At 50.5% G+C, this 16330-nt stretch overlaps 1 protein-coding gene across 3 annotated transcripts in view; it reads right to left on the bottom strand.

Moving 5' to 3' along the window:
- Positions 1 to 16330, bottom strand: part of LRRC20 (leucine rich repeat containing 20) — a 71565-nt gene that overhangs the window by 12741 nt on the left and 42494 nt on the right. For all 3 annotated transcript variants that reach the window (XM_061405224.1, XM_061405221.1, XM_061405222.1), the window contains one exon: positions 11106 to 11273. In XM_061405224.1, the coding sequence (XP_061261208.1) occupies positions 11106 to 11273 (168 nt within the window). The remainder of the gene's footprint in view (positions 1 to 11105; positions 11274 to 16330) is intronic.

Raw genomic sequence — 16330 nt, forward strand, 5'->3', positions numbered from 1 at the left:
AAAGTTATGACCAACCTAGATAGCATATTCAAAAGCAGAGACATTACTTTGCCAACAAAGGTCCATCTAGTCAAAGCTATGGTTTTTCCAGTGGTCATGTATGGATGTGAGAGTTGGACTGTGAAGAAAGCTGAATGCCGAAGAATTGATGCTTTTGAACTGTGGTGTTGGAGAAGACTCTTCAGAGTCCCTTCGACTGCAAGGAGATCCAACCAGTCCATTCTAAAGGAGATCAGTCCTGGGTGTTCATTGAAAGGACTGATGCTAAAGCTGAAACTCCAGTACTTTGGCCACCTTATGCGAAGAGTTGACTCATTGGAAAAGACTCTGATGCTGGGAGGGATTGGGGGCAGGAGGAGAAGGGGAAGACAGAGGATGAGATGGCTGGATGGCATCACCGACTCGATGGACTTGAGTTTGAGTGAACTCTGGGAGTTGGTGATGGACAGGGAGGCCTGGCGTGCTGCAATTCACGGGGTCGCAAAGAGTCGGACACGACTGAGCAACTGAACTGAAATGAACTGAAGCAAATGTCAGAGAACTTTTCTTGCTCTTCTCTTGTGTGCTACCAACAGAGCGTCACGAGCATCCTGGGTAATTGGAGGTTCTGGGTAATCAAGGTTTTACCACTCACTGGTTGGCACAGGGAATGCCATTTGGGCAGAGACTTGGCTTGCTAGTTCCCTCCAGGCAGACACACGTGGGCAGGAGCTGCAACAAGAGCTTCGCTCCCCTCCACGTCTGGGGGCCAAGTCTAATTGATGTTGAAGACTGTTTGTTTACTCCCAGCTTCTCCCTCAAGAGGCTCCACAGCCAGCAAGCACTCCTATGCTGTGTCTAACGATGGCTTCACGATCAATGCGTGTGCTGACTGCTCACTGCTCGTGGGGTATGCGGCAGTGCTCTGCTGGTGCTGGACAAGGGCATACTGGGCAGAGGGCATGAATCCAGTGCCACACAGACAGCTGCCACCTTGGAGGGTGAATTCTCTTCTCCTGGGCACTGTAACACTCAGTGCTTGGTGGAAGGGGTAGGGCAAGGCTCGGACTGTTGTGTGCTCGGCTGGTAGGGGAGGGGGGAATTCAAACCCAGTGCCCAGGGTTCTTTCAATTTCCCCTCAGACAGGCTTAGAGCCCAAGAACCAGGGGCAGGAGGATTTGTGTGCAGGAGTCTAGTGTCAGGGATTTGACATTGTCTTCCCAGACCCTCTCTTTTTTGACACGTCTTAGGGGTTAACAGGGCTTCCCTGGTGGCTCAGACAGTAAAGATTTCGCCTGCAATGCAGGAGACCCAGGTTCAACCCCTGGGTTGGAAAGAGCCTCTGGAGAAGGGAATGACAACCCACTCCAGTATTCTTGCCTGGAGAATTCCACGGATAGAGAAGCCTGGCAGGCCATAGTCCATGGGGTCGCAAAGAGTCTAACACGACCAAGCGGCTAACACACACACACACACACGCACACACGCACATACACACGCACATGTTAACAGCCTCCTCTGGCAGGCAGGAAGCTAGAGGAAGTGTGCTTGCCAATTAGCCCCTTGTAAATACCAGCTAAAAGCCCTTGTAGTGTGACTCCTTGCAGGGAGAGCTCCTTTCTCTGCCACCACAGGGATCATGACAGGGCTGAGCAAGGCCTGTATAAGAAAACTCTCCCCTTGTGACCTGGCCAACAGCGTTCTGGTGCTACCAGCCATGTGGACCTGCACATGCTTCTCTGGGCACCACCCACGCCCTCCACACCCATCACATGTAGACCTGGCAAGCTCCGGAACACCAAAGACAATGTGGGCCCAAGAGTGCCAAGGACCTGGGCTCAGATCCTGCCTCCACCACACCCCTGTGCAATCTGTTTAATCTCTCTGAGCCTGTCTCTTAGCTATCAAGTGAAGGTAACACCTCCTATCCAGAAGAGAGGCCTGAGCAAATTAAAGGAGGATTACAGAAGAGCAGTGTCAAGCAGCCATGACTGTTAGATTTTGAAATCGGTGCGATTTTATCTTTTTAGATCAAATAGAACACTAGTCCAACTTCTGCTTTTCTAGGGTTTCCTCTATTTAAAAACTATTTCCTGGGCTCTTATGAAAGAAGTCGCCTTTTGTCCCCCCAGAGGCACAGAGAGGCTGTGCTTCGGAACAAAAGGACTGGGTCCCACTCACTCCTGCTCCCCAGGAAGCCCTTCCCTGCTCAGCCGCTATGTGGCCTCTCACTTAGCACTTGGTACTCAGTGTTTGTGGCTCATCTCCCCATCCCCTCAAGAGTTCCCAGAACAAACAGAGCCTGCAGAACCTCCCACCAAGGGGCAGCCTGGTAGAGCCCCAAAGTGAAATAAAGCCATGCCTCTCTGCTCCTGTGATGCTGATCAGCTAATTCCGTGAAACGGGGTGAGGCTGGCACACTGACATCAATGCAGGGGGAGGGCGATCCTGAGGCCCTAGTGGGCACCTGTGCCCCAGGCTAAGGGAGGACACTCTGGAGACTCTCTTCTATTGATGGAGACCAGAGTGAAGCTGTGGTTCCCTGCAAGGATCTGCCTCTTCCCCCCACCACCTTCCCAGAGGAGGGAGAAGTTACTGCGATAGAGGGCCTGGGCCATGGCAGGCGTGTAGGTGTCCCCTTGGGCCAGGAGTGCTCCCTCCAAGTCTCCACGGTGCCCCCCACCCTCATCCTTGTATCCCAGGGGATGAGGGTCCTGTACTTTGTGGAAACCTTATGTTTGAGGGCTGGCGCCATGGCACCAGATAAACAATGATGAAAGACTGGGAGTCAAGGGTGGGGGTTGTGAAGTGTGAAAGGAAGAACCAGTTGCAATAGATGATTCAGGAAGCAGAGTGCGCTGTACTAGGCACTAGCTGGATAGATGTGAGGAAAGGAGAGAATGATAGACATCAGTTGCACAGAGATTCTCAATCAACACACCACTGCCTCGCCCATGGCATGTGTTAGAAAGGCAGATTCCTGGGTCCCATCCACACAAAATCTGATGTGGTGGGTCTGAGAGGAGACCCAGGAGCCTTCCTTTTTAACAAGCACTCCAGAGGGATCCAAATGGGGATCTGTGGCGGGTACCCTGAGGAATTCCGTGAAGCTTAAGGAGCATTGTGCTTGGGAGGATGGCAGGGCCAATGAGCACAGTCAGCTGCCCAGAGATGGCACTGGGAGCTTTAGGAAAAAGGTCCTGCGATGCATAGAAAGCATCTGGGTGTCTTTCTCAGGAGGTTGGAGGTGAAGCCTGTGTGTGCTCAGTCACTTCAGTCGTGTCCAACCCTTTGTGACCCCACGGACTATAGCCCACCAGGTTCCTCTGTCCATGGAGTTCTCCAGGTAAGAATCCTGGGGTGTGTTGCCATGCCCTCCTCCAGGGGATCTTTCTGACCCAGGGATTGAACTCGATTGAACTCACGTCTCTGACATTTCCTGCACTGCAGGCAGATTCTTTACACACTGAGCCATGACCAAGAGAAAGTGTTAGTCACTCAGTCATGTCTGACTCCATGGACTGTAGCCCACCAGGCTCCTCTGTCCATGGTCTTGAATTTCTAACCGGTGATACCCACCCTGCCTCTGGGTGGCACTTGGAGAAGCCAGAGCCTCCGATGGCGGTTCTCAAACTTCAGCATGCATCTGCATCATTTGGGGGCAGGGTCGGTGATTATTCATATAAATTGCTAGGGAGTTCCCTGGTGGTCTGTTGTTGTTGTTCAGGTGCTCAGTCATGTCTGACTCTTTGTGAGTCCTTCACCAACTCCCTGAGCTTGCTCAAACTCATGTCAATTGAATTGGTGATGCCATCTAACCATCTCATCCTCTCTCATCCCCTTCTCCTCCTGCTTTCAGTCTTTCCCAGCACTGGGGTCTTTTGCAATAAGTCGGCTCTTCATATCAGGTGGTGGTCTAGTGGTTAGGAGTTAACACTTTCACTGCCATGGCCTGTGTTCAATCCCTGGTTGGGGAAATGAGATCCCACAGGTCAAAATAAGAAAACAAAACCATTTGCTGTCCATTTCCCTCTCCCAGTTTCTGACTGAGGAGGTCACTTCCCTCCCCCGTTTCTGATTGAGGAGGTCTGGGGAGGGGCCTAAAAATATGTATTTCTATCAAGTTCTAAGATGATGCTGCTGGTCCTGGGACCACCCCTGCCCCCACTGACTCCGAGAATTGTTGGGCTCAACAGTAAGAAGTGAAACTGTATTGGGCAGAATTAAGCAAATGCAGCCCAAAGCATCTCTGTGTAATACAGACACAGATGTGCCCCGCTATCCAAAAGCAGAGAGTTCACATAAAAGCTTTTGAAAGCAGAAATGGTATAAAGTGAAGAAGTGATCACCTTAGGACACATCTTGTTCCCTGATAGCTCAGCTGGTAAAGAATCTGCCTGCAATGCAGGAGACCCTGGTTTGATTCCTGGGTTGGGAAGATCTGCTGGAGAAGGGAAAGGCTACCCACTCCAGTATTCTTGGGCTTCCCATGTGGCTCAGCTGGTAAAGAATCCATCTGCAATGCAGGAGACCTAGGTTCAATTCCTGGGTTGGGAAAATCCCCTGGAGAAGGGAAAGGCTATCCACTCCAGTTTTCTGGCCTGGAGAATTCCATGGACTATATAGTCCATGGGGTTGCAAAGAGTCAGACATGACTGAGCGACTTTCACTTTCACTTACTAACAGACACACAAAATAAATGGAGATATAAAAAAAAATAAAAAATAAAATAAAAAATAAAATAAATGGAGATATAGCACAGATGCTCACAGACACAGTTTAAAGCAATGGCGGCTTGATGCTGAGTGGGGATCCCGGGAAGAAGCTTGGCGGGGTCACTCTCCCTGCTCAGGGTAGGAGCGTCCTCTATTAACACTTGCTGCAAAATGAATGCTGAATGCTGTTTGCACTTCTCCTAGTCTTTCATAAAAGTGAAAATCCTTTTCAGATTTCTTTGACTAGTGAAATCAAAGTGAAGTGAAGAGATGTAAAGCAAACCTTTGAAAAGCCAAGGATATCTGTACTTTTCCTTTTAAATGTACCATTGCTCTATTTGTTAAATTCTTAACAAGATTTTCTTCTCCTATGATCTCTTGCTCTCTCTGGAACAGTGAATGCATCAGGTAAAAAATGAAACGAAAAAACAGTGAACTGAGGGTGACAAAAAGTGAGATTCTAGCTTAGCCAAAGCAGTCTCCTACTTAGCAAAATGAAGGTTCTGCAATACTTGGTTTCCCTTCACCCCCACATGTTCCAGGAACGTGTTGAATTGCTCTGTAGCATCAAGTACTTCCAAGGTCTTAGGCGTGAATGCTGCTTCAGCACCCACCTTCAAGCCCTCTATGACAGCTGCTGGGATAAAGCACTGACTCCCTGGCTTTCATAGGCTGAGTGACCCATCTTCTCCTCATTTCACCATTCACAGTCAGACTAAACACTTCCACCTCCTCTGAAGCTTTCCCAGGGCTCTCTTGGGAACCCCACCTCACAAGGATAGTTGGATGGCCACCCTCAGCCCTTCTGACCACATCTGGTCTTTTTTCGGCTGTGCCAAAAGACATGCAGGATCCTAGTTCCCAACCAGGGATCGAACTCATGCCCCCTGCAGTGGAAGCAAGGAGTCATAACCACGAGACCACCAGGGAAGTCCCCCGACCATGTCTTATCTAGCAGTTTACTCTCCACTTCCACTCAGACCTCTCCTACCGTCTGCAAGCTGCTTGAGGTTAGGATCTGTATCTCCTTCATCTCTGTAGCCCCTACCTCTGCAGAGACTCTCTCTCCCCAAGCAGTCTTGTTTATAAACACGCAGAAGTTTCCATATATCTCTTTTTGGTTTGGAAAATACAAGAACCATCCCATATCCCAGAAACCTGTGATGCACTGCTTTTGGAATAAACACTCTAAGCTACAAACCCTTTTCTCTCTCTCAGGAGTGCCTGGAGAAAACAACCATGTCCTGGCAGGCTTGTCTCCAAGGACCCAGGAAGCCTCCCATCCAGATGGGGTCACTTGCGGTGTGTGTGCTGGGAGCCAGCGAGTGGGGGAGGCAGAGTCCTGTCACTTGCACCACTTCCTGTTCATCTGCACCAGGCCCGGACCTGCACTTGGAGGGTTAGGACCAAGGCAGAGAAAATGATAAGAACAGAGGCAGGACTTCTGGACTATGAGCTCAGGCCGTGCAGGGTGTGTGAGGTGAGGTGAGATGGGGATAGACAGTCAGGTAGCATTGAACCTAGCATCTGCGTGGCTTCACACTCAGGTGAGAGGAGAGCTGAGATCATCTCCCCAGCTGAGGCCCCACTGCCCATCCTTACACCACCCCCAGCCACTAGTCGCCAGGAGGATGCAGTGGTGGTGACCAAGATGGACATAGATGCGGGTGGAGATGGGAGGAGGGAAGAACATAGTGTAGTTGAGGGACGAGAGCGGAAGGACAGGGAGCTAGGCCAGCTGAGCACAGACCCCAGGTCGCTGTGGGACCACTCAGAGAAGCAGCTTTTGTTATTTTCTCATTGCGACTCACAGCAAGAAATACATTTTAGGACTTCCCTGGGGGTCCAGGGGTTAGAACTCCACACTTCCACTGTGGGGGGCACGGGTTTGATCCCTGGTCAGGGAACTAAGATTCCACAAGCCTCGTGGAGTGGCCAAAAAAAAAAAAAGAAATATATTTCACATCATGACCCAGTACCTATATTCATGCAGGCATATAGAAAAACTGTTATAAAGTCACAAAGCAGTGTGTACCATGCTACAGGTGAGGAACTCCAGCACATGCTGGTCTCACAGCTTACTAGTGGGTCACAGCTGGCAATTTGAAACAATCGGCCCTACTCAGTGTCAGTCGTTTCAGAGAGCCTTCGAGCTTTGGGATTCCTGCTCTGCACTGTGCTCCCAACCAGCTGCAAGCCGGCTGCATGCAGACACCGCACTCACGCTGGCTCTGGAGATGACAGGACTCAAAAGCCAAGTCACACACAAACCAGAGGACTGTCCGTAGGAGGCAGCAGCAATGAGGCCGCCACGTGCCACCCAGATCCTCGACCTGAGGGCCTCCGGCTACCAGTGAGCACCAAGGACGAGCATCCTCCCACCACCCGCAGTTGGACCAGAAAGCAGAGGGCAGTGCCCCTGCCTCTCCCAGCCTGCATACGCTGATGAGGCCCTGTGTCTTCTCCCCTCCCTGGACCTGAGCCGAGCCGCTCCCCGCACCATGGCCCATAGAGTGCCAGCCAGTGGCACTGTTCAGAAACGAGATGCCGCTGCTGGGGACTTCCCTGGTGGTCCAGTGCTAAGACTCGGCGCTCCCAATGCAGGGGGGCCTGGGTTCGATCCCTGGTCAGGGGACTAGATCCTGCATGCCGCAACTAAGAGTTCACAAGCTGGAACTAAAGTCTCAGCGTGCCTTGTCTGGAGATCTCACATACTGCAATGAAGACTGAAGATGCTGTGTGCTGCAGGTGAGACCCGGTGCAGCCAAGTAAATAAATGGAAAAAAAATAAATATTAAAATAAAAAAAAGATGATGCTACTGCTCTTGGAAGCTTCCAGGCCTTCCTGAGGCTGGGCCAGAGGCATCTATTGAGGAGGTCCCTTCAGATGCACCTGGAGCTTGTTTCAGAGCTGCTTGTTCTCTACTTACCAAATTAAAGCTTTAAGGAGATTCATGCACCTCCAATTTATTTCTTTAGAAAACATTTTTTTGCAAATCTTCCAATCCCCTCTGAGAGCTCTGAGGGGAAAAATAAGCCACACTGAAGACATCCTAAGTTCCTACCACAATTATCTCAGTGAGCTCCTGCGGGAGATCGGCTACAACAAGCGAACACGACAAAGCTATTTCCATAATGAAGGCGTGTGCAGCCCTCACCTACTTCACTGTGATTACAGCCCTCCTCCCTCCAACCTGGGCTGCAGAGGCTGTGGCCTGGTCTTCCGCTGGTCTGGGAGTCAGGAAACCATCCAAGTAACTAGGGTGGGCTGGAGAGAGGTAGAACGTAGAAGTGAGGAGATTCCGGCAAGGAACCACCACTGCCTCCATGTGCCCCTCTCTCCACCTGGTGCAGGGAGAACGCCCAGGGCATCCCACAGTGGAGCAGTCCTGGGATCAGCCAAGCACCTCTAGGAGCTGCTGGGCACTTGGGGAAAACTTGGAGGCAGGGGCATTCCCCAGTCTCCCCATGTCCCCCAGCCTGGGCAGCAGGAACTCACTGGGAAACACAGCCCAGGGCTGAAGTCTCTGTTACCTGGCCAGGTGTACAACAGACAGTTGACCATGAAGGCCGGGGGGATCTTAGTGCGTCAGTTTCTACATCTATCAAATGGGATGATCACCCTCTTGTCTTGGGCCTGCACATGAGCATTCCTGGTAAACTGCAAGATGCTTCCATGTGCAGAGTTATTACTGTCACTCTGTAGAAAGGAAGAGATATGTGTACAAAAGAATAAGTCAAAACAGCTGATCTAGGTTCTGGGAGCTGTTGCTGCTAAGGAATGTTGTCAGCCTTGCTGGAGGGGGGAAGACTAGGGGATCTGTCACCCTGTACTTCTCATTTTGGGGAGAGGCATTTCTTATACTACAGCCAGCAGAGATGCCCACTCACCCTGCTCTCCTGCTTGAGGAAAAGCCACCTTCTGGGGCAGGGGTTTGGGGAGGGTCAGAGAACCACCATGTGAAAGTGGAGAAGCAGCAGAAGCTTAGAGAAGGGACGCAAGTCTTTGAAAGATACAGTCAGGAAGTGAGGAAGCCAATGGCCAATACTTATCCTGACCTGCCTGCCTGCAGCTACCCACCCAGCTCTGGTCTTGACATTAGCCCAAACAAGTAGTCCTTTCTTGGTTACTGCCCCGTTTGGAAAAGCAGCAGACATCAGGAATGCCTCGAAGAACAAAAGGCAGCAGAGGAAGGGCCCAGCAAGGAGGGCCTGGCCAAGAATCAAGAGCTCAAAGCAAGACCCCGGTGCTCTAGAAAGTCAAAGTCACTCAGTCGCATCTGACTCTGCCACTCGCTGGACTATACAGTTCAGTTCAGTCACTTAGTTGTGTGCAATTCTTTGCGACCCCATGGACTGCAGCACTCCAGGCTTCCCTGTCCATCACCAACTCCTGGAGATTGCTCAAACTCATGTCCAATGAGTAGGTGATGCTATCCAACCATCTCATCCTCTGTCATCCCCTTCTCCTCCTACCTTCAATCTTTCCCAGCATCAGGGTCCTTTCAAATGAGTCAGTTCTTCGCATCAAATGGCCAAAGTACTGGAGTTTCAGCTTCAACATCAGTCCTTCCAATGAATATTCAGGACTGATTTCCTTTAGGATGGACTGGTTTTATTTCTTTGCAGTCCAAGGGACTCTGAAGAGTATTCTCCAACACCACAGTTCAAAAGCATCAATTTTTTGGTGCTCAGCTTTCTGTAAAGTCCAACTCTCACATCCATACATGACTACTGGAAAAACCATAGCTTTGACTAGACGGACCTTTGTCAGCAAAGTAATGTCTATACAGTCCATGGGATTCTCCAAGTCAGAATATTGGAGTGGGTAGCCTTTCCCTTCTCCAGGGGATCTTCCCAACCCAGGGATCGAACCCAGGTCTCCTACACTGCAGGCATTTCAGGTCGATTCTTTACCAGCTGAGCCACCAGGGAAGCCCAAGAATACTGGAGTGGGTAGCCTATCCCTTCTCCAGAGGATCTTCCCAACCCAGGAATTGAACCAGGGTCTCCTGCATTGCAGGCGGATTCTTTACCAACTGAGCTATGAGGAAAGCCCTAGGTGGTCATGAGCTTTACAGTAAACAGGTGCTTCTGCTTAAAGACAGCACAAGTGCCCAAGTGGCCTGGGGGGTGCCAACCCAGGGGCCAGCAACTCAGTGATCCTGGTCTTGGGATGGCAAGTCTGAACCAGAGCCCACTCCCAGGGCCTTCCCAGAGGCCAGACAAGGGAAGCCCTCTCCAGGCATAGGGCTGAGTTTTAGAATCATGCACTCTTAGCCTGGCATTTCTGTGGTCTCACTGTGTAACCCCATGCTCTGTCATGACCTCTCTGAGCCTCAGTTTACACACCTGTAAAAGGATGGACCCCGAAATTCAGAGCTTAGCTGGTTCCCCCTCCCACTCAGCCAGAGCCTGAACCCTGCAGGCAGCATCCTTGATAGAAGGGAGGCTCATCAGTGCACCAGGCAGCACCGAACCACCAGAGGCCTGTTGCTTTTAATCTAATAGCATAATGCCTGCAAAAGAGCTTACAAAAATGAACGCATAACTGAAGGGGGTTATTAATAACCATCAACATTAGAGGCCACGTGAGAGAAGGCGACATGGAGCTGGAGATGGGCTTCCAGAGCCTGCCAAAGCAGCAGCAGGAAGAGCCAAGGAGGAGGGGCGCTGAGGGACCCTGTGAGTGCCAGGCTCTCCCTTGGAGGGGCTAGACAGCAGTTGGAGAGGATGCTGAGGTCTAATGAGACCAAGAGGTATGCAAGTGTTACCAAAGGAAGAAAGGAACCCCTCTTCCACCTCAGAGGAACCCAGCTTGCTGGGGTCTACTGTTTGCAGGAGGCACACCTCCAACTCGGAGGGGGAGACCTCCTGCTTCCCTGAGAGGGAGAGCATTTGTACTGGAAGGTACAGAGAGGCTGTTCTGAACTTGTTTGCCCAGGGGCTCCTGCTTAATCATGGCAAAGAGCTCCTGTGAAGCCAGGGAGGGAGAGCCAGGAGCTCAGGCAGGAGTTAACACATAGAAGGTCTGAGCTGAAGGGTCGTAAAGGCAGCCAAGGCTGGCAGATGGAGACAAGAGGAGAGCTTGAGGTCCAAGGTGGCCCAACTAGTTCAGGGGTCGCGGTGTGAAAAGCCAAGACCTTCTACCTGACAGGTGAAAGCAAGTGTCCAGCTTGGCCCCTGGCAGGCAGCAGGACCTCATAAGAGTTACCTTTCTAGGCTCAATGCCCTGTACTCAGGAATCTCAGACCAGAAAGCCCAACCTTGCACTCTTGTCTATGAAACTCTGCCTCCAGAGCCCCATCCCTTGTGCCCTAGAAGACCCTGTGAGCCTCAATCCAGGCAAGGGAGCTCAGGACAGGCTCTGCAGACAGAGGAGGGGCAGGGCCATGGGCTGGGTCCACTCACCCACAATCTCATTCTCTTCCAGATTGATGTTCTCCAGCGCAGGCAGGGTGGAGAGCTGCTCGGGGAAGTCGTGGAACTGGTTCCGGGACAGGTCAATGGCCTTGAGGTGCTGCAGGGTGCTGACCTCATTGGGAAGGCGGTGCAGGAAGTTCCCTTCCAGGCGGAGTTCTGCCAGGTGGGAAGGAAGAGTAAGGAGGGGGGAAGTGGAAACAACCCAGAGACCACAGTGACTGCCTGGGCCAGGAAAGCAGCGAGGAAACCCAGATCCGAAAGAAGTCTTCCCAAAGGGCGAATTCCATAGTCATGCAAAAGGAGGGGTAACCCCAACCACTGCCACCCATCATTCCAGCTGGGTGCCCTGCTTTGGCTTTAGAAAGCAAGGCTCTCACCCCTGCTCAGGATGGCACATCTGGGGTCCTTCCTGAGGCTGGTTTAGGGGCTACAGAATCCTTGCATTGAGGTATCCAGAATGACCAGACAGGCTTTCCTTACTGCAGCTCAAACAGGCTCTTGATTTTGTTCCTCCCAGTCCCTCTCACCTGGACCACTCTGGCAGCCTCCTCCCTGGACTCTTGCCTCCAGCCCCTTTCCAATCAATGCTGCACAGTGGGACATATTTCACTTCATGAGCACAGCTCTGAGCTTGTAATTCTTCAGTGGATCCCCAAGGCCTCCTCCCCCAGGTAGCCGAGACCCTTTATGATTAGGCTGAGGATCTGCAGGTCCAGCACTCACACTCGGGTCCAGGCCCCGGCTGCCCTGGAATGTCCTCTGGGATGATCTTCACACTACACAGGAGAAGTCACACAACATCATCTTGCTGGACTCCACTGCGGTACTACAGAAGTGGTAACAGGAGCTCCTTTTTCCTTTGTTACTTACTATGAGTCCCAGATGCCACCGGGAGCGCATACTTATTGTCTCATTTGATCCTCAGAACAGCTCTGCAAGATTTGTCTTACTCTGTTCCATTTGATGGAAGCAGAAATGGTGACTTAGAGAGGTTAAGCAATTTGCCAAGATTACACCTCCAGGTGGCAGAGAAGCCAGGATTGGGATGGCCTGGATGTCCTGGCACTGGTCACCAAACATGGGATAAACGTGACCAAGGTGACAGGAGACAGGTGTGAATATTTAATGAGTGATGCTATGTCCTAGGCAATGTATTAGTTGTTCATGAAATCTCACAAATATCTCCCAATTTATGGATGAGAGCACTGAAGATCACAGAGGTCAAATAACCTGCCCAAAAGCACACACACTTGGCAGATCCCAACTGGTGGTCAGATGTTATATCCCCACGTTCCCTGAGATTCACGGATAAGAGAAGGAAGGGAGGGATGGAACGACAGTCCCATTTCTTAAGGGAAGTGGGGTCGGGGAGGGGTCCATCCAGGCACTGATATCAGGTCAGGGCTGAGTGAAGCCTTCAGGGAGCAGAGCCTCTGGGGGAGGCTGGAGACACCTCCGTGCAGAGCACAGTCTGTGAGTCCTGCTGGGGAGATGTGACTGGGATCAGCCAGGGGCATCTCCGCAGTTGAGAAGCTGAAAAGCTTTTCATCTGACTGACAGCGTTTTAATGAAAGCACGGCGTGCCCTGCCAGCTCTATTTCTTTGCTGTTCAATAGCTTTTCTCCACATCTCTGTCTTGCTGCATTCATGACTCAAAGGCTCTTTAAATTCCTTGCCATCATGTGTGGCCACAATGAACATCATCCCCAGGCTTTTGCATCATCATGTCTTCTCCTCTCAGGGTTGGGGGAGAAGCGGGAGGGCAGGGATCTTCTGTTCAGGCTCAGAGCTGTGGGAGGCTTGCTCTTCCAAGCTTTACAAACCAACGTCAACAACCCAGGTGTCAGAGGGTCAAGACTGCTCCCTCATCAATGAGGTTAATTAAAAAGCCCAAGTCAGGACCTCCCTGGTGGCCCACTGGTTAGGTGTACGCCTGCCAATGCAGGTTCAATTCCTTCTCTGGGGTGATCCCACATGCCTCGGGGCAACGAAGCCCATGCACCGCAACTACTGAGCCTGCGCTCTGGAGCCCGTGAGCCACAGCTACTGAAGCTCAAGTGCCCCAGAGCCCATGCTCTGCAACAAGAGAAGCCACCACAATGAGAAGCCTGTGCACCACACCTGGAGAGTACCCCCACTCACCACAACTGGAGAAAGCCCACACACGGAAAGAAGACCCAGCACAGCCAAAAACAAATAAGTAAATAAGTAAATAAAAACTTTAGAAAAAACTCCAAGACAAACAAGGCATTCCTGTTTCAGCAATGTTTGCTCAAGAACCACTCTGAACAGCAGGTTCTTCTTCCTAAGCTCTTTTTCTCCTCATGACTTTCTGGCTTGATTCCATCTGGGTGAACCCCATTCTAGAAAAGGGCAACTTTTACTCCTATCAAATTACAGATTATTTGCTCATTAGGTGGTCCATCCCAAAAGTACAACAGATCCTCCTGACACGCGCTATCTGGATACCTCAGGTCCTCTTGGGAGGAGCAGACAGGATCAGGGCAGGACGGCACAGGGGACGGATTACATAATGATCAATAGAGCAAACCGTCTTGAATACTCACCACATGCTGGTACCCTCTTTTCAATGTTACCATGTTTCACCTCAACTTAATCCTTAACGATGACCCACTGAAGTGGTGTAGAATGGATCGCATCATATAGATCGGGACATTAAAAACAGCAGAGCCAGGTTCTGCCCTGAGGCCAGTGTGGCTCTAGGTTCTGCAATTGTAGTCATGCCACTTACTGACTCTCCACACCCTCCTGACACACACAGGGTCGCCTGGCTAGCTACCATGGACAACGCTTGCAGTTGGTTTATTCGGGAGAAGCTTCAGAAAGATGTGCTACTTAAAATTAGATGTTCTTGCTGAAATTTACTATCATCAAGGGAGATTATTGTTGTCACTGTTTTAATATTTTCCCCACTCTGTGCACAGCCCTCCTGGGCCATATTTGTGTTGGGTTATCTTCTCAAGAAGATTCAGGTCTAGTCCTCCATCACCAATGAAGACAGCAAGTCGCCTAGCACTCAGGCATGTGAACAGTGCCGATAACTATTACAGACACTCAATGCTATCCCAACTGTAAATACAAGATTTTGTTGTTTGAAGCCACTGAGATTTAAAATTAAGTTATATCGCTCAGTCGTGTCTGACTCTTTGCAACTCCATGGGCTGTAGCCTACTAGGATCCTCTGTCTATGGGATTTTCCAGGCAAGAGTACTGGGAGTACTGGAGTGGGTTGCCATTTCCTTCTCCAGGGGATCCTCCTGACCCAGCAATCGAACCCAGGTTTCCCACATTGTAGGCAGACGCTTTACCGTCTGAGTTCCTAATGCAAAACTGAGGCTTCCCTGGTAGCTCAGATGGTAAAGAATCCACCTGCAATGCAGGAGACCCCGGGTTGATCCCTGGGTTGGGAAGATGCCCTGGAGAAGGGAATGGCAATCCACTCCAGTATACTTGCCTGGAGAATTCCACAGACAGGAGCCTGGCAGGCTACAGTCCATGGGGTCGCAAAGAGTTGGACAAAACTGAGCGACTTTTACTTTCACTTTAATCCAAAACTGGCCTATCGTAACCAATACAGTTTGTTTCACTTTAAACGCATCTTCTGATAAAAAGCAATGCATGCTCATTGTAAAAATAGAGGCATCACAAAAATATGGAACACGGAAAATGAAAATCCTGTTTCCACCCCTAGAACCACAGTTGTCTGGTGTTCACTAGTCTATATTTTTCTATGTACGTACTAATAGATAGATGGATGGATAGATATTATTTTAAAAAAACAAATGGAGGAGGACTTCCCTGGTGGTCCAGTGGCTAAGACTCCATGCTCCCAATACAGGTAGCCCAGATTCAATCCGTGGTCAGGGAACTAGATCCCACATACCATAACTAAGAGTTTCCATGCCACAGCTAAAGATCCCACATGCCTCAACTAAGCCCCAGTGCACCCAAATAAATAAATATTTTTAAAAAATGGAATCATAGCCTATATGCTCTTTTGATTCCTGCTTTTTTACTCAATAAAGCCAAGGCAGGTTTCCAAATCATCGCTTGGTGTATCCTCCTCTAGAGATCACTGCTGTCAAGACTGAGACTTGGGGCTACAAAATCACACCCCTGCCCAGCTTCTTGTTCCCCAGGGAAGGTTGCTCTCTGAAGCCCAGCCCTTTTTTCAGCTCCAGGGTCTAAGGCGATGCTCAGCGGCAAGAAGGAGGAGCTGAGTCGGCCTGAAAGGCAGCCTCCCCACCAGCTCAGAAGCATCATTGAAAAGCAAAAGGCGCAGAGGGAACTGTGGCTGGAAAGCAGGGTTTGCACCCTTGGCGTTCAGCTCCTTGGTTGCGTTAGGGTAATCGGAGGGGCTGTGCTGAAACTGGCCAGGAAGGGAAAGCTTTCCATTACTGATCTTCAAAGGGGGCCCAGATCTGCACTAGAAAGGCAGTGTGAACCCACGCCAGTGAGTCAGGCTCCTGCTGGGTTAACAAAGTATTGAAGTGCTGGGATTGGATGGGGGAGGGGGTTCCAGGCAAGAGCTCTTATGCCAGATGCCCAGTCTTTCAGGATATGGGGCTTGAAACAAAAAGGAATAATGATGGCTAACATCTAAGGAGCAGCACTCTGCTCCAGGCACTAGTTTTCTGGGGTTTATACACAATCATCATTTTCATTTTACTATCATCTGCTACCTCCAGTTTACTGAGAGATGAAATAACTTGTCCAAGGTCACACAGAACCCCACTCTCTCCCCTAGCTAATCTGACTCTCCTCTCCCAACCCCCAAGCTAGGATGCAAACCCCAGCCAGCTTCTCCACGAGAAGTGGGCCTTCTTTTTCTAGTTTTGCGTGCCTAGTTCCTGCTGCACCTGTCCTCAGAGTAGATCCTCAGCAAGTCTCTGCTTACTTAGTGGTGCATGAATGACGGGCTAAAAACCAAGAGGAGCTGGTACTGACCTAATTCGTCATGTGTCCTTAGGCCCATCCTTTCCCTGAACAGCCTCCGTGAGAAGGTCCTCCCTGCCCATGCACGGCTGTAAGAATGATTTGTGAGTCTTGTGAAAAGCAGGATGTGTGGCAAAATATAGACATTTATTAAGCACCTACTGTGTGCTCGGTCCTGTATTTGAACATGAAAAGGATAATCTCTGAAAAGTAAAAGCACTCAATAAATGGAACTGTTTCTGTTAGAGGGGTATGAG

Source organism: Bos javanicus, chromosome 28 (assembly GCF_032452875.1).
Source record: "Bos javanicus breed banteng chromosome 28, ARS-OSU_banteng_1.0, whole genome shotgun sequence".
Taxonomy (NCBI): Eukaryota; Metazoa; Chordata; class Mammalia; order Artiodactyla; family Bovidae; genus Bos; species Bos javanicus.